Genomic DNA, 26,465 nt, shown 5'->3' with positions numbered 1-26,465 from the left:
CTCTAACAGTGGCACAATGAATACCACACACCCGCTGCATGTGTGGCTGGGTCTCGCTTCTAGCTTTGCAGTCGTTCCGTATGAAGCATCATTGGACAACACCAGCTGCACCTCTGAATGGGAGCTTTTCTGTTTTCTCAAAAAAGTGGAACAAGCATTTATATTCTTACTGCCTTTTGGGTCGTGCCAAAAAAGACAAGAAGGGAAATAAAAATGAGGAAAATAATGTTTTTATCTTGAATTAATTTAGAGCTACATTTACAGGATGAAACATGGTGGGAAAAGGATGATTTGGGCATCTGATGGTAAAATAAAGCAGTGAGCCTAATCATTTAGATAAATTATTCCAGGGTAAACTCACCAATGTGCAAAGTAACATTTCTGAAAAGCTGCCAGGGTCAGTGATGAAAATAGATACATTTTGTTTTTAAAAGATTTAAACATGTTTGTCAAAATTAGACTTCTAAAACTTTAGGGTCAATTGTTTAATAAGGTGTATTTTACCACAGACTCCCAGGTTGAATATTCCTAGGGGCAGGGATCACTTTTTCAGCTCCATATACTCGGTACCTCCAACAGAACATGGGTTTGAGTTCGGGCGCGGTGGCTCACGCCTGTAATTCCAGCACTTTGGGAGGCCGCAGTGTGTGGATTATTTAAGGTGAGGAGTTTGAGACCTGCCTGGCCAACACAGTGAAACCCCGTCTCTACTAAAAAATACAAAAATTAGTCAGGCGTGGTGGTGGGCACCTGTAATCTCAGCTACTCAGGAGTCTGAGGCAGGAGAATCGCTTGAACCTGGGAGGCAGAGGTTGCAGTAAGCCCGAATGCACCACTGCACTCCAGCCTGGGCGACAGATGACAGAGTGAGACACGGTCTCCCAAAACAAAACAAAACAAAACAAAACAAAACAAAAAATGGGCTTGATAAATGTTAGGTGGATTTATGAATGAACAGACAGTAAATATATTGTTCTATTTCATTTCTGTGTGGCTATACACTCAACTGGTGTTTGCCTTTTTAAAAAAAGTCTTGTAGGTAAAGACCAGACTTATGCAAAGCTACATGAGAAACTATCGTTATGACACTTTCTATTATTTAATTTTATTCTGAATATATAAAACACAGATAGTATGCATTTGAGAAAAGCCAGTTAATTTAAATTTCTCTTGATAATCCTTGATATGTAAAAATTAAATATAATTTTAACACAAAAATAGTGATAGCATTTCAGATTAGAAAGAACCAACTTGCATGAAAAGTATAATTACATATAAATATGTAATAATTTCTGACATTAAATGATACCAAATCCAGTATATATTCACTAGGATATAAGGGTGTCATTTTCAATGACAGTTAAGTAGGATATTTTGTTCTATTTATTTTTTTCTGCATCAAAGTATACCACCCAAGGTCTTCACTTCAACACTGACCTTAGTTTTTGAGACAATTTCATATAATGGTTATGGTTCCTTACGACATTTCATGGTTACATTCCCAAGGTCACTACTTAACCAAAGCTTCAAACTGGAATTATTAAATCCACCTGCTAAATAAGGACAACTTCTCAACTCTGCTGTCTGCAGTCTTAGCGATCCTTACACTGTTAGTCCTGTAAGCTAACTTCCCCTGTGGTAACTAAGAGGGAAGAATTTCTGAAGGAGATGAAGCGAAGAGTGACCTTGCTATCTGCCAAGCCATTTCCTGCCAACTGAAATGCCAGTTTTCCCTTCACCTGAAGGCAGATTCTGAGCTTTTCCTGTGCACTGACCCAAGTTCTCATCTGTCTTTTATGTATCCCCTTAATTTTTCTTCCCTTTTCCAAATCTGCCTCTTTCCAAATTTGCCTTTGTTTTCCTCCTCTCCAAACTCCCGATTCATCTGCAGCAAAAGGCTACATACATCTGTGCCCATTACGGTTTATGCCTCCCCACAAACACCAAAAAAAGGAAATCCTGCCTAAATTATAAACTGTATTTTACTTCACTGGCATGTTATTTGATAAATTAAATTACAGAAGACTATGTTGGTTGTTCCCCAGTCACTCAAAATTGTGGAAATACAGTTTTCAAGTTTTACTGAGTTATAGTTTACATATCATACAATTCACTCATTTAAAGTGCATAATTCAATATTCATGGAGTTGTATAACCATCATCACCAACTAATTTTGGAACATATTTATCATCCCTCAAAAGAAATCCTGTACCCATTAGCAGTCATTCCCCATTTCCTCCCAACTTCCAGCCCTTGCCAATCACTAATCTTTCTGTCTCTACAGGTGTGTCTGTTTTGGACATGTCACATCAAGGGAATCATACAGTGTATGTTCTTTTTTATGCCTGGCTTCTTTCACTTCCCATAATCCTTAGAGCTTCATTCGTTTACACTGTAGCATTTACTAGTACTTTATTCCCTTTTGTAGCTGAATAGTATTCCATTGTACATACATAACACATTTATCCGTTCATCTGTTGATGAACATTTGGGCTAGTTCCACATTTTGGCTATTGTGAGTAGTGCTGGTATGAACGTGTACGTACGTGTATTCTAAGTATCTGTTTTCAGTTTTAGGGGATATCTACCTAGAAGTTGAATTGTTGGGTCCTATGGTAACTGTACGGCTGACATTTCGAGGAACTTTGAGACCACTTTCCAAAGCACTTTATATTCTCACCAGCACTGTGTGAGGGTTCTAATTTCTCCATGTCCTTGCCAATACTTGTTATGTATCTTTATTCCAGCCGTCCTCACAGCTAGGAAATGGTACTCTGTGCTTTTGATTGAATTTCCCTAATGATTAATGAGGCTGCACCTATTTTCATGTGCTTCCTGCTATGTGTGTATCTACTATAGCAAAATGTCTATTATGAGCCTTCGCCTATTTTTTCATTGGGCTGTTTTTTGCAAATATTTACTCCTGTTTTGTGGGTTGTCTTTTTACTTTCTTTACAGTGTGCTTTAAAGCAAAAACATTTTGAATTCTGATGAGGTCCAATTTATGTATTTTTTCTTTGGCTCCTTCTGTTTTTGGTGTTATATCTCAGAAACCATTGCCTAACGCAAGGTAACAAAGAGTTACTTCTAGCTTTGCTTCCAAGAACTTTATAGCTTTAGCTTTCACATTTAAGCCTACGGTCTGTTTTAAGTTAATTTTTGCATTTGATATGAGTCAGGGGTCCAAGTTCATTTTTCTTAATGTTGTCCCAGCACCATTTGATAAAAACACTACTCTATCCCCAATGAATGGTTTGATACTTTTGTCAAAATGAACATAAATGTAAGCGTTGGCATTTTTTAAATTTCACTTTTCTTAGATTTCTTTTTCCCCAACATACTGCTCATGTTTTCAAAAGAATTTATAGTTAAAATTATATAACAACTTTTGAAATTACAGTAAGCTATAAAATAACTTCTGAGGTTTGACGGGTAGGGGGAGAGATAGATTTTTAATAAAAATAAAACTACAGCAGCTGAACTTTTTGAAGAATAAGTGCCTAGGGGCAACTTTGTTTCCCAGATCCTGTTGATCCTTTGTGTACTGAAAAACCTTTGCAGAATGTGCTACGTGGCTTTCTCTGTTTAACATGTAAATGGAGTGTAACTGTTCCTTTTACTGAGGGCCAGCGCTATTTCTCTATAGGAATGGTTGGGAGCACAGTGTCGGGAGGCCTCATTTGTCATGATAGCTCTGCTTGTAACCAGGAATCCTGCAAGTCCTTTCACTGCTCTGCCCTCCAATTCCCTTATTTGAAAACTGAAGAGAATCACACAAGAGCTCCTCCCAGTGGTAAAACCTCCACCAAACTTCCACCAAGGATATGCAGATGGCATGGGGAATAGGCAACAGTGGCACATCCTGCTACTGACAAGATGAATAAGGAGTAGATGCTGAATAGATACCCATTAAAGGAGTGAATGAAGCCCCTCGGGAAGGAGTATCGGTGTCATCATCACGGCTGCGGAGCAGGGGGCTGGTTGCTATTCCCCTCTCACTCATCCCTGACCCACTGCAAATACACAAACCAAAAAGCACTATACATCCCCTTTCCCACCTCCTTTGACTTAAAAGCTGTTCTGCCTCCCTCCCTTCCCCCACTGGCCACCTTCTTCATTCCCACCATTTAGGACTTTCATCCATCTAGCCAACTAATTTATGGAACTCCGACCCTGAGACAGGCACTGGGCATACTCATCAGTAAGGCTGTTTTGTTGACAAAAGACTTCTATGTCTCTCTTTGTCTGTTATCCTTCCAAATTATTTGGTCTCATGTCCACATGCACATCTTTATGTCAACCTAACAACACTGTAAGCCACAGAATCCTCCTTTTTCAGGTCCATCCCAGCCTGTGATTTTTGTCTGCACAGTAAGAGACTGCTTATTCCCAGCCAAAACATTACATTAAATCAGACACCTTGGGTTTCTAGAAAGCTGTTCTCTTCATACACAATTTTAGTCCTATCTACTAATAAAGAGTGTCTTAAGCTACACTTATGCTACAATGGCAGGCATCGATGGAAGCCACTACTATTTTAAAGCTTTTACATTTATTTGCTGATTCTTCAATGACAGCTTATACAAAATGATCCTATTTTCTCTTTTCTCTCTTCACTTTTTAGTTCTTATCACATTTCCCTGCCTGTGACTTTGTTATCATAGCTTACTCTCAATGAGATTGTACCAAACCATATCACATACTTCTTAGGTTTGAAGATGGAAATATGAATTTGATCTGAGAATATTCTAGTCATGAGGTCCTAACTGAACATATAATCAGACTTCTGATTTGAAATTACTAAATTTACAAAAACTAATTGCTATCAAATATTTGTGAAACATTTGATCATTAACTCGAGTGAAACATGCTCAGTCACACAAAATGATACCAAATTAGATGAGCTGGCCTTGAAACTTGATCGCAACGACCTTTTCCAAGAAGAGCAAGGTAGATTCACAATCTCAAAGAGATGATTCCTTAAATACTTAGCACCATTTTCCACTTTACAGTTTATTCTTCTGGCGTTTTTCATACTGTTGTATATCCCCTCGAAATCAGCTGGAAGTCCAACCACAGTCTCTTGCAGAAAATAGAACAACAGGTAAAGTTTCTTCACGTTCCATACTGTAGCATCAGGGGGAAAAGGTCTTACACCTGCCCAAAGACGAGCAGACGAGACGTGGGAACAGGAGAAACGACGATGCAAGCGCCGCATGCGTTTCCCTGGCAGCTTTGTAAAAATGACCTTTCTCCTTCAACTGTCACTGAAAACACTTTGAGAAGCAGATGGGCTTCTTATTTCACACCGAAGAGTTGGGAGACAACTTAGACACTGCATTTCTAGCACACTGCCTTAATTTTCACTTCTCACTCACTGCAGAAAAACACCACCCCACATGTTTATTAACCAGTTTTCCAAAAGTAAGTTGACAATGGGTCCTGTAATCCTCCCACAAAGAGAAGGGTGTTTTATTAAAGCCTATTAAAGGGCCTACCCTAGAGTGAACAAGGATGGAGTTCTCTACAAACTGTAACACACATGCTTCTCTCTCTTTCTCTGTCACGCAGGGAATCCTTGACTCTCCTTCCCCAGAATGCTCATCATCTCAATTTTCTGCTGCTTTTCAAATCATGTTTAATTAGAGGATTTCACATTCCCTTGTGATACGATATTCATGAATAAAACTTGCAATTGGAGTGACTGTGAATTAGTCTATTAAGTGCCAGATTTGTGCTTTTAAACAATGATGGAGATTATTGTTATTATCTGCTCTCAATATTGTGCTCCGAGATGTGAGGACTACCTTAACTAACTTTACATCTGAAATACAAGCTATTCACCATTTACGTCCAGAGTTGCTTTCTGTTCCCCCCTTCTTTCTTGATTTGCAAGTTATGCTGGGAGAAATAAGAGTTATTTTTCTATAGTGGTCCTCAGGGCATGGCCCATTAGTGGTGTGCTGGGTGGGTGTGAATGGTATACCCTCACTTCCATAGTTCTGGACTTATATTCATCTGCGTTGGATAAAGTTTTTGCGAGTACATCAGAAACATGATTTCTCAGTAGTTACTTTTTACACAACCTATTTAAACGAGACAATTTATGATCAATGTTAAGTAGATAATAGTAATAAGTATATGCAGACAAGCCAAAAACGGAGAATGACTCAAAGAATGTTGACTGGGCCCTAAGAGACTATAAGAACTGTGTCTGGGGAAAACCTTCCTTTCCCGTTGCTATTCCTAGAGTAGTGCTTCTCGAATTTTATTACAGATATAAATCCGATTCGGTGGTTCTGGGTGGTGGGGTGGCGCACGACTACGCATGCGGAGGAAGCCCCCAGAGCTGCTGGGCCATGGACCATAACTTGAGTACCAAGGATCTTGGGTGTTCCCTGATCTGTATCTGACCTAAAAATGTCTATGCTTACAGAAACAGTCACAAGGATGCCCTCTTTATAACAAGATGGATGGACACAGATAAATATGTAAGGGGGTGGCGCCGGGCCACCTCACCAAGTAATAGTTGCAAACTCACAGAAATGCTTGCTGGCTCAAAGTTATTTAAAAATTAATGCAAGGCTGTATTTCTTTTTTGTTTTTTAAACATAACAAAACAGGTAAGGCTGAAGGAAGTTAGCACAGGGAAAAGGTCACTTTCTGTTTCTGTTTAACAAACACCAATTTTACATCAGCACAGATCTGTTGGGTGATATGGTCAGTGATTAATGTTTACCAGATATTACACTGATCAAGAATATCCCAGAGTAAACCACTGAATCAACGAGTTTGAAAACTTCACAGTCCCCAAACTCTAGGTCTGCTTTAAGTATCTTCTAAGCCTGGTTCATATCCCTGAGGATGTTATGTGAGGCAAAGCAGCGTTACGAATCAACTTTTTAGGAAGGTTAAGTGACAGTCTTGAATTTCTCTAAGAAATTAGGGTATACCAGGAAGGCAGGGTTTCCATGCACTTGGCACAGTACCATATTCAGTCAAGGTCCCTTCCCTCTGAAAAATGAGAAAAACCTATGAAAACATCCCAACTCGTGATATGCACACACTCACTGGGGTCCACAGAATGTCAAATGGAGCAAGAAAGCATACTTTGAAGATTTGCAGATGTATCTTAACTTGTAATGGACCAAAATATACCTAGGGTCTCCAACTTCTGATTTCACAGGTATCATTTCTTAGAATAAGGCTCATTTTATTTAAGAAATGACTTGATTTAAAGAAAATAATACAAATAATCACATAAGCAGATAGGGCAAACCTCACGACAATGGGGCGCATATTCAAATGACTCAAGTTTGGAAAAGCAAAAGCTCATAAAGTAGTCCTTGAGGATCCGGTCTGTAGCTGGGTTAACTTCGCAGGTTGACACTGACAAAGTAGCAAGTCTCTGAAGACGTACTTTAATTTTAAATTTTCACAGGGCATGGCAGAGCCTCACGGTCATTCTGGACTTAGGGGTCAAAGACCCACAAAGGCCCCAACAGCACAGTGTAGTGTGTCTGATGCTTGTAGGACTAGAGCTTCTTCCTCCAGATTTAAGAGCATCTCATCTGTAAGCTATCTATGTGACTAGCAACAGGCTGCTTTACCAATGGTAAGAACCTGAGGCTAGGTGCCACGAAAGGTAGTAAGTCTGGCAGTTATTTTCATCACTAACCATGTCACCAATCTTCCCTATCTCCCCACTTTCCAGCCACACTGGGCAAAATGTGCTACCTTGATTCCCAGATGCCAGGAGTATTTATGTGGCACAGCAGGAGAATGGAGCAGAGAATCAGAGCTGTAGTACCTGTGGCTGGTTAGTATGCCTGGATCACAATGCAATCGCAAACAGAGCAGGTGATGACAAGCACAAAACGCCTGTATTTGCAAGCTGATGAGTGAAGGAATAAACAAAGGAAAAGAACAAGAAGAGGCAGAGGTCCAGCTTTTGTTTCTGACACCAGTAAGGGTTATTCTGAGTTTGTAACTAAAAGTTTACCACTGGCAGTATTAACACTGGGATCTCGTTAAGAAAACAGAATGCTTTCCAAAAAGTGGTGTGAGCAACTGTGTCAATACAGACATAGCGATCACTAATCCAAAAGTTATTAACACCATTAGGCAGGCATTCTCATTATGTCAATGCAAGTGTGTTTGCACTGGTGAGTCACAAGGTCTATGTGGAACCTTGTCCATATGTTAGAGGAACCAATGACACCCAAAAAACCAACGACCATCAACGAAGTTCCAGTATTAATTCTTATTTTCTTCCCCTCCCCAGTACTCTGTGGAAGTCAGCAAAAGATTTCTAAGAGTTACATCATACTTCAAAAGTAGAAGACCCATACACAAGGACCAGACCAGAAAGCAGTAGATGAAGGGACAAGTTAGCCAAAGATACAAGATGGCTCAAAACTATCAGGCACTTGCTCGTGTCTTTCCTTAGAATTACTCCCTACTTTACGTAATTACATTTATTTCTCTATAGCACAAGATGCCTCATTAACATTCACTGGGTTAAACTCTTCTCTACATTTAATTGAACAGATTTTATTAAACACCTACTTTGTGATAATCATGTCGGGTTCTTAGATCAGTCTCCAAAACTGGGATGCATATGACCTACATCATATATTGAAGATTTGATATTACATATATGAGTCATAATATTAAGATTTCTGTATACACATATTAATATTAGAACTTGAAAATGTATATATACATTTCTCACCCTCTTAGCCACTAATTTTTATAACATAAGTAATATATATTAGAAACATGTATATAATTAATAAACATACTTATAGTAGGGGTACATATTCAACATTTTTACACTGATGGGTAAAAAATCAAGTTCGGTGGTCACTGGCATTGACTGCAACTATAAGTAAGTTCTCATCCTTGGAAAGAGTTCTACCCAATTCTCTAGTTGGGGAGACAGTGAGAACTGAACAGATGGCTGGAACATAAAGTACTGTAACATCTGATCTGGGCCTTAACGTATCAGCAGGCGCTCAGGTGATGAAAGGAATAGAGTGAGAGCCGAGAACTGAAGCACACACAAAAAAATCTAGGAAGACAAAACCAGAGCCCTTACAAATGAAATTAAGGCCAAAATTGAAAATTTTTTTTTTTAAATTTTGCTCCATAAAATAGCTTATATTGGGCCACAGTCTTGAGAATTTTCCTCTTTGAAATGTTGAGTCTTGGCACTGAAACCTGGATTTTCCTAAATAACGGTAACCCAGATCACTTACCCGTCACTTTGAACTTTAGTAGAATGCCACACCATAAGGATACCAGGGGGGGATGTTGTAGGGCAGTGGTTCTCAGAGTACGGGTCCCGAACTTACAAAAGATGCAAATGTGGGGGCCCCACCTCAATTGACTGAATCAGAAACACTAAGGGTGGGGCCCAGTAGCCTGTACTTTAGCCATTCCCCTACGGGGATTCTGAGGCAAGCTAAAGATTGAGATGTATTTGTAGCAGAAACTTAAATTTTCTCACGGTTTGGAGCAGCTACAGGTATTGACAACAGCTAACCAGGTTCTCTTACAGCAGTGCTCCCCAACCTTTTTGGCACCAGGGACTGGTTTCATGGAAGACAATTTTTCCAGGAACTGGGGTGCAGGGAATGGTTTCGGGATGATTCAAGCACATATTTATCGTGCATTTGTTTCTATTATTATTACACTGTAATATATAATGAAATAATTTTACAACTCACCATAATGTAGAATCAGTTGGGAGCCCTGAGCTCATTTTCGTGCAACTATAGACAGTCCCGTGTGGGGGTAATGAGAGACAGTGACAGATCATCGGGCATTAGATTCTCATAAGGAGCGCACAGCCTAGATTCCTTGCATGTGCAGTTCACAGCAGGATTCACGCTCCTCTAAGAATCTAATGCCTCGCTTATCTGATAGGAGGCGAAGCTCAGGTGGTAATGTGAGCGACAGGGAGCGGCTGTAAATACAGATGGAACTTCACTCACTCACATGCCTCACCTCCTGCCATGTGACCTAATTCCTAACAGACGATAGACCAGTACCAGTAAGTGAACTGGGGAACTGGGGTTTGGGGACCCCTGTCTTACAGCACCTGTGGCCAAAGAGTGGCAAGTATAGAAGTACTCTTAATGGGTTCTTGACCTTTGACATCTCATTTGTTCACTTTCTTCTGAACATTTCATGTAGTCTCTGCAATGAAATTTAGTGCCTACTATATGCCAGGCTGGCTGTGCTGGGTGATGTGGATGTGGCAATCGACAAGAGAGTTAAAACCCTTCCTTTACAGCATTCATTGTGTTAGAAAAATCTCATGTGACGCAGACGTAGGGGGAACCTACACACACTATGATGTTCCACTAGTGCTCATTTTTATTTTTTATTTTTTTAAGACAGAGTCTTGCTCCGTTGCCCAGGCTGGAGTGCAGTGGTGTAATCTCGGCTCACTGCAACCTCTACCTCCCGGGTTTAAGTGATTCTCGTGCCTCAGCCTCCTGAGTAGCTGGGATTATAGGCATGCACCATCATGCTCACCTAATTTTTCTGTTTTTTGTAGAGACAGGGTCTCACTATATTGCCCAGGCTGGTCTCAAACTCCCGGCCTCAAGTGATCCACCCACCTCGGCCTCCCAAAGTGCTGGGATTGTAGCCATCAGCCACCACACCTGGCCCATTTTTAACAAGTCATGCCCTGTGTTACGTTTTGTATATACTTCCATCACCACAGTTATTAATAATACACTGACTTTCAAGTGTCTGTTTCTATGTTTGTTTCTCTGATTAGCCGTGAGCTCCTGAAGGGGAAGAACTACGTTGTGGTCATCTTTTAATTCCCCAAATCTACGAAGTTAGTATGTAATAAACGCTCAATACATGTGGTATGAATGAATAAAGAGCTTTAATAATAATTAACAACAAGTTAATATTGAGGACCTACTATGTGCTCAGCAACTAAAACATATATTAACTCATTTAATCCTCACAATTTGATCTAAGACAAGGTAAGGGCTGGTAGCATACCCGATTCAGGGGTGGGAAACTGAGGCACACCAAGCTCAAGTAAGTTAAGTAGAGCAGCCTGCATTCTTCAGTCCAGTCTTTGAAGTTAAACTGGGTTAACTGGGTTAGACTCTTCTCTACCTTTAATTCAGCAGATTTTATTAAACACCTACTTTGTGATAATCATGTTGGGTTCTGATAGGAAGCTAAACACCACCTAACAACACAGTGGCCTCACATGAAACCGGTATGGTCCATAACGCAGCCAAGTATCTTCTATGTCTGCCTCGGCCTCAGGGCCTTTGCTTCTGATGTGCCCTTAGACTGGAGGGGGTCTTCCCTTTCTTATTTACGTTTGTTCCAGGGTCACCTACAGGCTTTGCCAGACCAACTTACCCCAACAGTAACCTCAGCCCCACAAATAATACTTACTCCCTTTCCTACTTTTTCTGTTTCCAGAACTTAACCGTTCTTTTCTTGTGTAAATGATTTGTTTGTTCTATTTCCCTTCTACTGCAGTGTCAGCTCCCTGAGGACAGGCTGTGGAGCTCATAGCTACATTCCCACACTAGGACCACACCTGGCCTGTGGTTAAAGCTTGGTAAGTTTGGCCGAATGGATATACCTTGCAAGTGTCCTGTGACTTCTGTCCCACTTAGGAACACATTTTTTCTTGCACTTTGGACAACTTCCCATTTATCCTTGTTGAGTTTCTTTTTATTTCTGTCTGTACAGTCCTCTAATTTATTCAAACGCCACTGGATTATTCCAGCTCTTGGTGTCAATTTTTTTCTAATTAAAGTAAACTGCCATTTTTCTCTCACACTGATCTTTAACACGAGACATCTTGTTCTTGTCATAAATCTGACTCATATGGAAAAATGTAAGTTGAATATAGGGGCTCATATGTACCACAATGCTTCTATCAATATTTCAGACATGAAAGTAGAGTCACAGACATAGATACCTGCCTGATTCTCGGGTCTATGGTCATGATTTCGGTGGAGTGTTCGCTTTCTGGATGTATGACCCGGAATTCCACTGATTACTAAAATGACTCCTTTGAAAGCAAATTTCACATCATTTGTACAAACACTTCAGGTTTCTCTTTCCTTCTGCCATAGTACATCTTCAATAACTCAACATTCACAGCCAAGATGTAAAATACACAATACATAAAAGCTCCTTCAAAGACATATCTCAAAGTACTGTAAAAAAAGCAATGGAGAGAAAGAGAGAGATCAGCCTGCCATTAGACTGATTTCCTTGAAGACTATAAAAGGAATGAAATTTGAAGGTCATAAAAGTCTGTCTATTTGTTTAGGGAAGTCTTACAGGTAGTATAAATATCATCAGCTACAGTTGCTATGGGGTCTGTTTGTTTACCAAACAAGAACACAAATAGTTACACAAAAGCAGAACAAGGCTTGGGTATATAAATGGAGAAGACTTTTTGCCTCCTGGTGAATTCTCCAAAGTGTCTTTTTAAAAAGTCCCTATTTTTCACCCCGTGCACTGGGAAATCTGTGTTTTCTTGATTCTCTGCATTTCTCACACCTCCAGCCAATGTTTTACTCTCAGATTTCTGAGGCGGATAATGATTTTCTTTTTTCTTTCCCTTCTTTCATTTTAAGACTTAGAAACCACAAATATTAGGCCAACAATCCAAAGTGGACAACCAAAATAGTTTTCACAATGGAAAATGCTAAACAAAAAAAACAAAAAAGAGGTGGGGAAGAGAGAGCAGGAACAACAAAACCCACTAATTTCTAGAAGAATCCTAGTACAAGCATGCAGTCCTTATGTTAACACACAACCACCCAGCCAGAAAGGTCCATGTGGATGTGTGTTTTTAACTGACTTTCTATGAACCAAGTGTGTTTCATGCACTAGAATTGTACCTGCCGAGTTAACCATGTGCTTCAAAAAATAAAGAGGGAGGAAAGGAAGCCAGCAAGGCTATTTTCGCGTCTCGTCTTGGTTGACAGAGTACATGTGAGTGTGTGTGCGTCATAACTCAGATCTACAATAAAACAAACTGCACGACAGAGGCTGCATGAGTGGAGGCCTGCTCTTTACACTACACTGACCACAGTACCCGCCCGGCGCAGCGCCGATGCCTTCCTGTGAATGGGACAGATTGCCATATGGACGAAGACACTGAACAAGCTGTACGATTCTTGGCGACATGTGCCCGGGGGGATTGTCCCATATTAACACCACCTGGGCTGTGGCAATTGTGCTCTGTCTGTGCAGTGGCACTGAGGAGCCCAACAGGATGTTATTTTAGAGTACACACAAAAAGGAAAATTACAGTTAAGAGAATTCTCTGGCTAGCGTATCTGTTGCTCAATTCCCGAAATAGTTTCCCAAAGGAACGGTTATCTTCTTTATTCACACAGGCAGAAGTGACAAGCTGGAACACATATTAACAATTTCCCTTTGTGAGCTTCCACTATTGTTTTAATGAGGAGAATATAGTTTATAATATACTTAGGCCATGACTGATTACAAAGGGGTACGGAATAAAGAACTTTAGGAATGCTGTACATACGTAACGCACTCATTTGCATTGCCCCAGTGAGCCAGTCGGCAGAGAGGTAGCTCCCTCGGAAAGATCTATGGAGCCAGGCTAAGGGGTAACACCGGTGCGAACATAGCAATAAAACAGAATAACCGTGCAAAAAAACATCTTCGCCAACCTTGAAAAGGAACATGACATCCGCTTAAGTCTCCAGCATAGGTACCCCCTTCATCTGGTTCCAGTATTGGCTTAAGAGCGTAAGACTCCCAGCTGTCATTTATTATAAGAATAGGACTTTTCCAAGCCACTTTTCCTTTCAGAGGGAAGGCCCTTGACTCCCCTTCGCACTTTTGGTTGGTTTCAATATCCATCAAAGAAAATCTTCTGTCTAATTTAAGTGGTGAAAGTGTGCAATTCAACAACAACTTTTTATAGGTAAAAGAGTAAAACCGAGTACCATGGACAATACCATCAGAGTTTCCAAAAGGCTGGTTCTCATTCTTCTCCTGCCACGTGCTTCCCTTCACACCCTTGGTGTGGAATAAATGTTAAGGAAAGCTAAGACACATTTGGGAGGAGGGGGCAGAGGCCTTTCCACTCAAGCGCAAATACTTGCAAAATCCCTGGGTGCCAGCAAAGGAATTTGGCAGAGAACCCGTATCAGCAGCAGCGGTGCATCAAAAAAGAATGTCTACCTTACAAGGTGAAAGGAATGGGGGGTCCAAAGATGGTTTTGGGTGGGAAATCTGGCACATCGGACATGGCATAGCCTGTGGCTGAGATTCATATTATATAACATCCTACTAAAAAAATTCAAATCAACCAAATTTAAGAGTAACTTAGAAAATGAACATCACTCTCCAGACCCATGATGTCATTTTATTGGAAAGCATTTATCACTTAAACACAATAAATAGAAAGAGATTTATAGAGTCTAATGATGCTGTGTTATGGTAAAAGGCACTTTATTGAGGTAAGGCACAACAGCTGTTAGAGAATAATGGCTGAGGTTTTTTGTTTAATCACCACACAAAGTGAACAGTCAAAAAAGAAAAAAAAAACAAAAAACCCATAAACCCTTTCCTTATGGCATGCCAATATTTTAAAGATTTTCTCCCGGTGCCCTCCCTGCATGTGTGAATGACAGGCAGTGATACGGCACCACGCCACATGGCCCTGAGAGAACCCTCTCTCCCACTTCTAAGTCCCAAAAGTGATTGGTTTTAAGCAATCAGACACATCACAGTTCTCCAAAGCACGATGGCTGCCAAACACCAGGCAGCATGTTTAGGGTACAAAACGCTGATTCGCCCCCAGGGTGCTTCTGTCTGACCTCAGCAGGAACAGTTTTTGTCCTAAGTAGGTTACCTCCCTGACAGATAGACATGGGACAGGGGATGCTGCCAAGAGTCTGCTTTGGAGCAAAAATAAGTACCTGTATCTTAGGCCTCTGCAGTTAGCCACACCTGGTCCTCTTTCCGGTCCCCTACACCTGACAAGACATGCCCAGCATGCTCTCTGCATTCTCCACTGTGCGTCACTGGTTTCTAACCTCCTGACTTCCCTGCCAGCAAAAAGATGAGGTGGGTGCAAAGGAAACTGGCAACAGGGATTTTCTTGGGGGCTTCTTAGAAATTACTGCTGAAAAGATAGGTCTGGCCCTCAAGCTACAACCAGTGGAGGCTACCATCTGGACTTGATCCGGAGCTTAACCCACTCTGTAGTCTAATTCTCATCAAAAGTCTGGGCTGTAGTGAAGGTGGTCTGGGGAGCAGCCCACCAGGGAGCCACCAGAATCTGGCAGTCACTGCAAGTCCCTGAGGGTCAGGGAAATCTCAGGTCTAGTCCCTGCATGGTCACTAACTAGCTATGTGACGTGTGCAAATGATAACATCATTCTGGGCCCCAGCTGCACCCTCTGTACAAAGGAGAGAATACCCCGTAAGGTTACTATGAGGATTAAATAGGAAAATAAAAAAATAAAAATAAAAAATAAAAAATAAAAATAAAAAATACGAAAATCAGTATAGTATCAAGCCCTACATCAAGTGTGTTAAGCATTGTGTCTGGCACGCAGTAACAGTTACATAAATGTTAGCTGCATTCTCATCACCACCATCACATGTCAGGTCCTTTCATCCTTGACAAGAGCAAAACAGAACCTTAAAGGTGTGTCTCTTGCCTGTGATCACAGAGCCAAGGAGTGGGTCTCAAGTCAAGGTCTCGTGGTAGCTCCTAAGGAAAGGAAGCGAATGGGGTCTGGTCCTTTCAGTCATATGATTTCTACTCTGTTGGCTCATGGAAGAATGGCTAGTTTCGAGGACTCAACCTGGCTGGTGGCTCCCCAGTGGGCTGCTCCCTAGACCACCTTAACTACAGCCCAGACTTTTGATGAGAACCTGTCTGGGATGTGAATCAAGTGTCTGGAGAAAAGTCCTGTTCTTTCCAAGTGTCAAAACCTCAGTGATAAACACACAGCTTCCATCGCTTCTCAAACGTGAACATGTATTCCAAACCCCTGAGGCTCTTGTTACAATGCAGATCCTGATGCAGGTCTGGGGCAGAGCCAGAGACTGAGTTTCTAACAAGCTTCCAGGTCACAGCAGAGCTGCTGGTCTGCAGCCGCTGAGTAGCAAGACTCGAGGGTATGTAGGGCAAATGCAAATTCCTGCACCCCATCTCAGACCAAGAATGTCCAGGTTTTAGGAGAAAGGCCTAGGAAGCTGTGTGTTTAACAAATACCCTACGAAAATATCATCAGAATCTGAGAAACACCAGGCTAATGGTGAAGGTCAGGAGTCAGCAACTGTTTCTGTAAATGGTCAGATAGTAAATATTTCAGTTTTTGTAGCCTATATGGCTTCTGCTGCCACTACTGAAGAGCTTGCCATTGTAGTATCAAAGTAGCCATAGACAATATGTAAATGAATGTGACCGTGTCCCAATAAAACTTTATTTACAAAAGGAAGCAGTGGGCTGGATTTGGCGGGCTGACCGTAATTTGCCGAGCTCTGTTATAGTGTTATAGATTGTTTAAATGCCTTGACTCATGTTGGCAGGAAGTAGCAGTAACAATTTTGAAGACAATTTGGGGGAATTTGACCACAGGTTCTCCGAAATGCTCTAATGGGAAAGAAAGATTTAAAATAACTAGCTTGCTCAGTACTTCAAATCAAAATAAATACAAATTGTCTTCTGATTTTTGGGAAAAAAAAAAAAAAAAAAAAAACTGAAATGAGGAAAAAACTCTTCAAAATAATGGGAGCTAGAGTTTACTGCTTAAATTTCAACCGGTCCTACATATCAGTGTGAGAACATGCACCAGTTAAAGGCTTGTGTATCTGAAACAGTTCTGAAAACTAACTTCTAGAATTTTAGCAAGTAAACCAAGAGCACTGACATTTATTCACAAACACAGAATTTAGTTTAAAAAAGAAAAAAAAATGCAACACTAGACATGTACATGTTTCAAAGTTCCTTGCCTTTTGAAAATAACAAGGCCTGTAAACACAAATGTTATTGTTACATAGTCAAATACATGGCAATATGTCAAGAGGCCACAAATCAAAAACAGAGACTGTGTATCAAGTGAAACTGCCTATAAGTACACTAGCCAGGCGGAAACCTTCTGGGGTTATTTGAAGGCAACTGCCAACTGTGGAGTGGAGAAAATGCAAGTGACAGTAATACACAGGGCTCCATCAATAAATGATGAGAATGAGGCAAGGACTATCGTGACTGAACAGAGGGTAGGTTAAACCTCATAGAGTAAAGCGCCCAGTATGGGTCCCCTGTTTCTGAGAATAATGTGATGTCTCAAAAAAGCAGAGACTGCCCAACCACCATCTGATCAGGGTTTAAGGAAACATCTTTGACCAACTGCTTAAGGACACCTTGGAACAAATACTTAGAACAGCTATGAATCCGAGAAACACTCAAGTTATAAAACATCTAATGATGGTGGCTGAACTGAAAGCAAAAAAGCTGGGATGAGAAAAAAGGGAATATTTCTGATGTGGACTATAGAGGACAGCTGAAATGAAATAAAAAGCATATGATGTGTTCATTGAGGAAACACAGGATTTACAAGGCAGGAAAAAGGTGGGGATACGTTATTTTGGATCTGCCTGTGTGCAAATCCCCCATGAGGTTCATTTATGTTCTTTATGTGCTGTTTCAGACCAAAATGATTTATAGCTTGTAAATCCCACCTATCCCGCTTCATGAAAGGCCTAGTAAATATAAATATACACCATAAAAGAGAAAACTCCGGTATTTTCTTTTAAATGCAGTGATTTGTACATAGTAGGTTAAGTTAATACGTGTTCTGTCAAATTGAATTTCAATTAAATTTAAAGTATCTTCTAGGGACACTCATTTTATCATAATTTAGTATTTACTTCTAGGCTGAATGAAAACTTTAAGTACTATTTTGCAAACTAAAACACAGATCTGAATTTGGATCTTGGATATGCCACTAACCACCAGTTCTATGACCCTGGGTTAGTTATTTAATTTCTATTATTCGATTTCCTCACCTGTAAAATGGGTATAATCATCCTTACTGCTTCCTCAGTGGTCAGGTGGATAAAGTGAGACATCACTCCATAGGCAAAAGTCTAGCCAGTGCTTGGCACAGAGAAGGAACTGACTAAATGTGAGTTCTCATCGCTTTCCCTGGTGCACCATAATGTAATGTGATATTTCAAATTTTAATTCAGGCAATTACTTAAGTAGTAATTGCTATTTGTATTTACATAGCTGCTTTGATCCAAGAAGCTCAAAGGGCTTTACTAAATTTAGCATTTTAATAAATGTTTCATTTGCATTCTGTTGATTCTGTTTACCCACACCAAAACTTGGAATTTCCTAAAGCAAGACAATTAGACAGGGAAACAAGACAGTATCTTCATATGTACAGGTATCCCAGGCCTGAGTTTTGTCTATTTCCCTAAGAAGTCGAGACTCTCTGTCCCTATGGAATAAAATGACAGCAAGAGGCTTGAATGCACCTGCTTCCTCTTGCTGCTCCCCTTTAGCTGTCCCATTGAACTTGATCCCCACCACACTTTTCTCAGGCACTGATAACACAGGCATGTTTATTGCACCAATGAATTTATATACAGTCAGCACAATAAACATTATTAAATTGTCGGGAGAAAATCAAAGCACGAAGCATGGTGCCAGTACTGAATTCTAATGATGCTGAATGTCCATGATTACACAGGCACAGGATCTTAACAAGCCTTGATTTGAATGTTGGCATCCGCCTCACAAATCACATGGGCCGCTCCTCCCGTAATAGTGCTGAATATTGATAAATGTCTCCACCCTGCGCAACGGGGAAGTGGGTTTCCATTGGCAATCTTTACCAAAGAGTGTTTTTTCCCTTCTCTACACTCAAGGGTTTACCCTGAATGATTTAATTATAATTTTCCTTGTGTAAGACAAATTAAAGAGGAGAGTAGGAGTGTCGTGCCAAGCACATTATTTATCTCCTTAACAGATTGCAGCTCACCAAACCCCAGAGCTGCTGCTACTGCAGTGGCTGCTCACAGGAGCCAGCAAAATGCACGGGGGCAAGAGTGGGGGAGAAGGAGTTTTCCAAATGGCATGGAAATACACATGCAACTCATTTGAGATCATTAGCCATCTCACTACTTTGGAAACAATAATAACTCTCACAACACTACCTTTTTCCAACAAATTTTCCCATCAAGCACCCCCAGATCATGTCAGAAAGAAATCTTAAAGCTGCTAACCCACGATCAAGGTCATGGGCCAGATGGTTATTCAGTGTGGCAGAGACTCTTCCTTGCCCATCAGAATGGAGGGAAAAGAATATTACACAGAAATCAAACGAGAGCTTGGAAGGACACACATTTCACAAATGCACTGATGAGTAAGAGAGAAAACTTAGCCAAGGCAGTGACAAGAAACTCCTGAGACAACTGGCAGATCAGTGTACAGTGAGACCATACCTTTATAGTGACAGCTTTGTTTTGGTATTTAACTGATTATCACACGTGATTTTTAAAATAAGCCTAATAAGGTAATGCTACATAGTATGCACTTGAAGTATTTACATGTATACGAAGCTGGCTAACTAATAATTGCTTTTTGTTTTTTTAAAATTAAGAGACAGGATCTTGCTTTGTTGCCCAAGCTGGAGTGCAATGGTGTGATCGTGGCTCACTGCAGCCTCAAACTCTTGGGCTCAAATGATCCTCCCACCTCAGCCTCTTGAGTAACTGGGACTCCAGGTGCATGCCACCATGCCAGGCTAATTAAAAAAAAAAAAAAAAGTTTAATAGAAATTGGGGTCCCTCTGTGTTCTCCAGGCTAGTCTTGAACTCCTGGCCTCAAGCAATCCTCTTGCCTCAGCCTCACGAAGTGCTGAGATTACAGGCATGAACCACTGTGCCAGGCCTAATTGATTTTTTAATTATCAATTCTATAAACTTAAACTGAACTATCTTTAACTGAAGGTGCTCATTTGTCTTCTTAGCTACATTCAGTTAAAATGTGCTGACTGGAATTTTCTTTTAATCCAGCCACGTTTAGGAACCTACTAGATAATATAAACTGAGAGATTCAAGAGATTAAGTAGTGGCATATAATTTCATAGTTGCTTCTTTTTTTGCATGTACAATTGGAAAACTCAGCCTGCTTTTACATCCAGATTAAGGCTCATTGGAATCTGAATTCTTTTCTGATCCATATTCTAATTCTGGTGTGTAGTATGATGAAGATTAAGCACAACTTTTGTGCAGACAAATAAGGACCATAAAAAAAATTCAAACAAACTTAGTCTCCCGGAATTAGACTGTCTCTTAGATCCATTTACTTTCAAATGTGCCTTAAGACATGAAAAGGGCTATTCTTCTCCCACTTGCCTCCTTGCTAATCTATCACCTGACAGCAGATACATAACCTTTTAGAAAATGAAACTGAGCACAGCGCATCTAAACAAGAAGAGTTTTCTATGTCACAGGAAATCTGTGCAGGCTCCACAATAGCCGATGAGATTGCAACAAATACTTTAAGAGCACCAGTCGGCGTTTTTCAGTGTACGGCCTCCTGCTCTGCCTATGGATAAAGATGTAATTCAATCGCTCTGCAGCAAGTGGACGCATCAAACTTAGGACATCAAAACCAAGTATAGCAAAGGACAACAGCCTAGAACCTTTTCTTTAATGCTCTCTAAGGTTTTCTTTCTTGAAAAAAAAAAAAAAAGACATTGTAAGAGATTGTAAAGCAAGAGCTAAGATTGGCTTCCAGACATACATACCTATCCCCGCCAGAAACAACAGAAGCCACATTTCACCCAATGGCTCCAAAGATTCTCAGTGTCCACCATTCTATTCCTCTATCTACTCTTCAAACTCTTCCAAACCAATGTGCTTAATGCATCTTTTAGTTCTTCGGTGTCTGCCTCAGAAATTCCAAAATGATCTTGGAAGGATAGTTGAAGATTTTAGTTAAAACATATATATTATCCTCATCTCTGGTAACCACTCATGGTTTTACACTCGAACATGGTGTGTGTGTGTGTGTGTGTGTGTGTGTGTGTGTGTGTATGTATCTGTGTGTGTGTGTGCGTTCAGATAATATTTTTCTGGTATAAAGATATACATCTAATTAAACAGTAGTCTTCTTAAATACTCAACATTTTGGGAAATATATGAAATTACATTTGTAATTGCATAACTGAAATATATAATTAAATTTTTTTCACTGAGCCATTTTTATTAAAAAACAAAATACAGAATTTGCTTTCTCCTGAGAGAAATGGCATTTACTGTCACATACTACTTTTACGGTTTCTTTACTTCTATGTGTGGAAGCTCTGCCTATGAAATATATAGACAACAGTTTAGGGAGAGCAAACAGGAAGTTTTCAATTTTAGGGGCATTGCATTTTCTATTCTTGAAAAGCACTTAAACAGTGGTATTAATGCTTCTGGGTACTAAGAATATAATAACATGAATTAACAGCTTTATTTTCTTAGAACTGCATGCTAACATGATATATTCTGGATCTCTAAAACAAGCTCAGCTTCAAGTAACATTCGTGTAAAGCCCAGGGCAATTCAAAAATAAAATGTCTTAACTTCTAAATAGGAATACAGCTGCTGAGACAATACTACACTATATCCCACAATGAAGAGAAAGTGTGCTGTGCCTGTTTATGTAAGGATATACAACAGATCCCCCACCTCCACCAGCTGCCACCACCACTACCTCTTCCGTCTCTCCATCCTCCAAACCTTCACTCAGAATACCTACGGGAAAGACCATGTGCTCCAGGGCACAATGATGAAAAACATGGGCGCCCAGCCTTCAAGGGGAGCAATGTAGAGTAACATAAGTTCTATGTTTTCTCAAACCATAATTCAAAATTGCCCACAGCAGACACTACTATTCCCTTAGAAGGCACTTCCAGCCAAGGAATTCAGCTTGTACGGAGTGAGCACTTGGCAGAAGGAGTAGGCCTGGAAGCCTGGAAATCCAACCCATCCAATGAGAAACTACACGACTTCTGCCCAGGTTCCTAAGCTGAGAGTAGATCTACATAAGTGCTAATTCCATGTTGAAAAGGTGAAAATAATTAGATGCTTCACACCCAAACCATACTGAATACATTCCTCAGTAATTATATGCACATTCAAGTCACACGGATCCAATTAGGGATCACTGAGATATGGCGAGGCAGGGCCACCCACCCCTCCCATGTTAAAGGCAGTTTTGGACCATCTCAGTGGCTGGTTCCTACCTTTCCCTTTTGGGAGTGTGGACTGAGAGCTGTCCATTGGTAGAGGCATGTGGGTTCATTATTAAGGAGGTCTTGGAAGGTGCAGAGGAGGAGACACATGTCGTGGTCAGATCCAAACTGCTGTGATTGTTGCCTGTGGTTTCTTCTGCAGTATGAGCACTTGTCACTTCTTTCCAGAGCTGCTGCAGTTCTGTTGGAATCATGCCTGAAACAAACAAATTGGATAATTAAATCAATTAACAGCTAATTCCGTCCTCTTCAAACAGTAATTAAATCAAAGAGTCAGTAAACAAAGCCTAGTGTTAGGGGGGTTTTTTGGTGTGTGCAGTTTTTTTTCCCTCCCAACTAAGGCAGATGCGGTAGTAAAAAGTGTGTCCTCCTACTGAGCAACTGAGTGGAAGTTGCCCTCATCACGCATAAAAGACTCAGGTGAAAATGATTCAAAACAGTTACTTTGCCACAATAGCATGCCTCTAACCATCCGAAGGGTTATTTCTCAATTTTGATGAAAAGTAGATAGATGTTACCTTAGTTTTAGACACAAAGAAGGGCTCAAAATAAATTTGTGCAACTATACTATTATGACAACATGAACTACAAAATGAATAATTTTTGTGCTTAAGTCTTAAATGATGACAAATAGCTTTGTTATTAAATATAGTTTTTATTAATCACTTTTAGACATAAATTATGAATTCATATCGTCTTCCTGAAATGCTTTTCAACTTTTAACAGTCAAATTGATTATACTATGATTATTTCATTAACACACCTATCTTCCTCATTAATTTTGGTTTCTAGTACCACATGCTTAATTGATGGATGTGTCTACTGAAAAACTGTGTAACTTTTTATACAAGTAACACTATTATTACTGTCATTTCTTAGATCAATGGTAATGAACCATTGCAGAATAAAATGAAAACGTAAAATAAACTTACAGTAATAAAGTTCTCTTGTTTTTTTAAAGGGGATCAAAATGGACATGGGTTTTAAGGAGTGAATCCAGTGTTTTCCCCCAAGAAGAGATGCAATCAGTATGCCAATCTCACTATCGTGGGCCTCTTCGTCTTTATCCTGCTGGCACGCCTCTGGAGCCCAGGTTTCCAAATCCCACCTCAATGCATATTCTAGCCCACAAATGCACAGAATAAAAATATTCTAGATGACAACAAAAACAACAACAACAAGAAACATAACAACAACAACAAGCAACATAACTTCCTTTGGAGGAACACTGAAAAGAAAACATAAACCCTGCACATCCTAAGGCAATACCACATTAGAAGTGGACGTCTGGATTGCAGTTCATTGTTTCAATCAAGTGTAACATAGCCATCCCAGAAAGCCTGCCATTTTCTGACTATATAGCAGCAGCCGAAACAGGCATGTTTCTTACCAAACCTAAGGTATTGAATTAAAAAAAAAGGCTGTGTGCATTATATTCATTTGAAACACATAATAAAAAATGCCAAGGTCTAAATTTAATTTATTTTTGTCATTTAGAATACAATGGATAGATAATCATCTCAACGTGATCAGCCAAACATCTTTACTTTGCTAAACTGTTAAAGATTTTAATTATGCTAGCATTGGAGAGCACTGGTCTAATGAGGCGATGGACTCCAGAGAATCCGAGTGGTTAAGAACTGTGAAATGAGTCTGATAGGATTTTTTTATATTCACCGTGGATCGTTTGCATATCAAAGAGGAGTAAATTATTGCACAGCAGACCAATAACCTTCCCCGCCTTTCTGAGAGGAGCGTTAACAAAAACAGTTGGTCTCTCCTAACGGTTCTCCACGAAAATGTTCAAATGCTCAAGTATTTGCAATTAATATATATTATAAAGGAGGCTTCAAATGATACATTAAGTGGTCAGATATTCTTAGGAGGCATCCTCGACAGACAAGTCGGTTTTCTTCTCCCTTCATAAAAATCAAATGCCAATTATATTTTGATGGATTTTGTCCCAAATGAGCATTTAGTTATTAGGCATATTCAATTATTACTTGTCCCCTGAAATTAAACCTCGGAGGCAAATTAAACAAAGGGGAAAGGTCACTCCACAACCCCATGTCCGGTTTTGCTGCATCTGGACTATTATTTTCCAACACCTTCCGAAGTGACAGGTGGGATGCGTTTGTAGCTAGCAGGCCCGCTACTGTTGTCTGCACACCGACAATTACCTGTGAACACGGGTGACCCTCAGACCACTGTTTACTCAATGGAAACAATAGTTAATAGGCTTGTCTGTTGATGATGGCATACTGATATAAAACCACACAAGTCAATACCTATTTTTATTTTCTAGAGAGTAAACACATGAAAAGAACGAGCCACCTATTTCTCAACTCAAACTAATTGATTTCTGGGTCAGCTGCATGGGATGTGGGAAGACTAGGACAGGGTCCTAACAACTGTGCTAACTCCCGCTTTCTCTCGAAGAAAAGCAGAGCTTTGACGCTGTTTTAAAAGTAAGCTGTTTATCCAGCAAATAAAGACAAAGACAAATGTATTCACCACTTGTTATACCTACAGGGTGCATTAATGTTACTCTACTCTCCATCTATTCCAATGGGCTGGCAAATCGGTTCCATTATCCATAGAGAAAAATGGTAAATAAAAATAGTAACTCATTAAGTGACAACAGCGATACTTCTGGGTCAAACTGCAAGGTGATAATTACTTTTAAGAACATTCTCATCACACTTAACACAGAAGCAGTCAAATCGCTTTCCTCTATCAATGCCATATACCGTTAGTGATGTTAAACTGTTAGTTCAGTGAGCGCTACCTACCAAAGAGTGTTGTTATTTGACAGCTAAGATCTCATGTTAGACAGATAAAAGGTAACCCAGTCACTCGTCAGACTAAATGGATAACAAATTTCCAGAAAGTATCTATTTCTTCCAAAATGGTAGACTAAGAACAATAGTACGAAGTTAAACAAATCCATTAGCAGGTACACAGCCAAGCATGTAATTTTCTGCTACCTAGAGTTTACATTTTACAAATTAAAAGGTCAGAATAAGACTGAAAGAATATTTCTATATGAAATTACTGGTGCTAGGGAGGATGAGATGATTAAAGAGAGCAGGGTGAAAAGCAGATAGGCTAATTATGTAAAACAGAGAGAAGACCCTACAATAACCTTAAAAACAACAGAAAATACCCCTCCATTTCCTATTATAAAACCTTCAGGGAAAAAAAGGCCTTCAAAATATTAATTGTCTATCTATTCCTATACTTGACATTTACATGTTTAAGGTGAACTCGGCAAGGCCGTGAACAGGTATGTGAAATAATCCTGATGATTTCATTATGAAGTGGGCACTACCAGTATTTTTAACAGATAACCCCCATGCCTTGCAACATTTCTTTTTCCAGGACAACTGGCCCCTTCATTATAAAAGAAAATGCAGGCACAGGTTTAAAAAATGTATGTTATGGGGACAGATGACAGATTACTGTTCATGGAACTCAATTTTACAACCCCAGGTATCACTGGCTCAAAGACAAACAGAGTTGATCAACCTTTTTTTGTCCTTGTACATCCATACCCAGGTGACCATGTTCAAGCAGGCAGAAAGTTGATTTAAACCTCATAATGACATCAGTTTTAAGCCATCATCTCTCTGATAAAAAAAAAAAAATTGTGTTCTAGTCCAACATGACTGAATTCTCCAGCCACTTTGGGTGAGGGAGTGGGGGGACAAAACCAGCCTCCTGATTCAGAGAGATGGAAATAACACTGGTAGTTCACTTTACTACAAGAACCTGACACCAGAAATATTTACATTTACATTTATGCCATCTTGGGCACACATAGAGGCACCCCTTAGATTTCAAATATGCTTCTTCCTAATGTTGCAGGGGCTAATAGTTATAGCAGACTGCTAAGCCTATCAATCAATGCCATGACTAGTGAATTACCTACCAGTGTCTCTGATATGTTACTGCAGAGATTACGCTTCATGCATCACCACATTCATTTCTTTCACATTACACATGAGCTTGTCTTGTCACTGCCTAATTGCCCTCTTTTGGACAGCTTAACTGATGTACTATAACAATGAACCTTAGTGAGCAAACTTAATAGTATAGGAGTGGTGGGAAAAGATGAGACAGGTTGGAGCTCAAGCCCAGTAGGT

At 40.0% G+C, this 26,465-nt stretch overlaps 1 protein-coding gene across 8 annotated transcripts in view; it reads right to left on the bottom strand.

Annotated features, from left to right (window-relative positions):
* The window catches only part of FOXP1 (forkhead box P1), a 177,612-nt gene that overhangs the window by 64,033 nt on the left and 87,114 nt on the right, over positions 1–26,465 (bottom strand). For all 8 annotated transcript variants that reach the window (XM_030802010.1, XM_030802009.1, XM_030802008.1 and 5 more), the window contains one exon: positions 22,312–22,516. In XM_030802010.1, the coding sequence (XP_030657870.1) occupies positions 22,312–22,516 (205 nt within the window). The remainder of the gene's footprint in view (positions 1–22,311; positions 22,517–26,465) is intronic.

Source organism: Nomascus leucogenys, chromosome 21, assembly GCF_006542625.1.
Source record: "Nomascus leucogenys isolate Asia chromosome 21, Asia_NLE_v1, whole genome shotgun sequence".
Lineage (NCBI taxonomy): Eukaryota > Metazoa > Chordata > Mammalia > Primates > Hylobatidae > Nomascus > Nomascus leucogenys.
The sequence above is the reverse complement of the archived record's forward strand: the minus strand, read 5'-3'. Positions and strand labels throughout refer to the sequence as shown.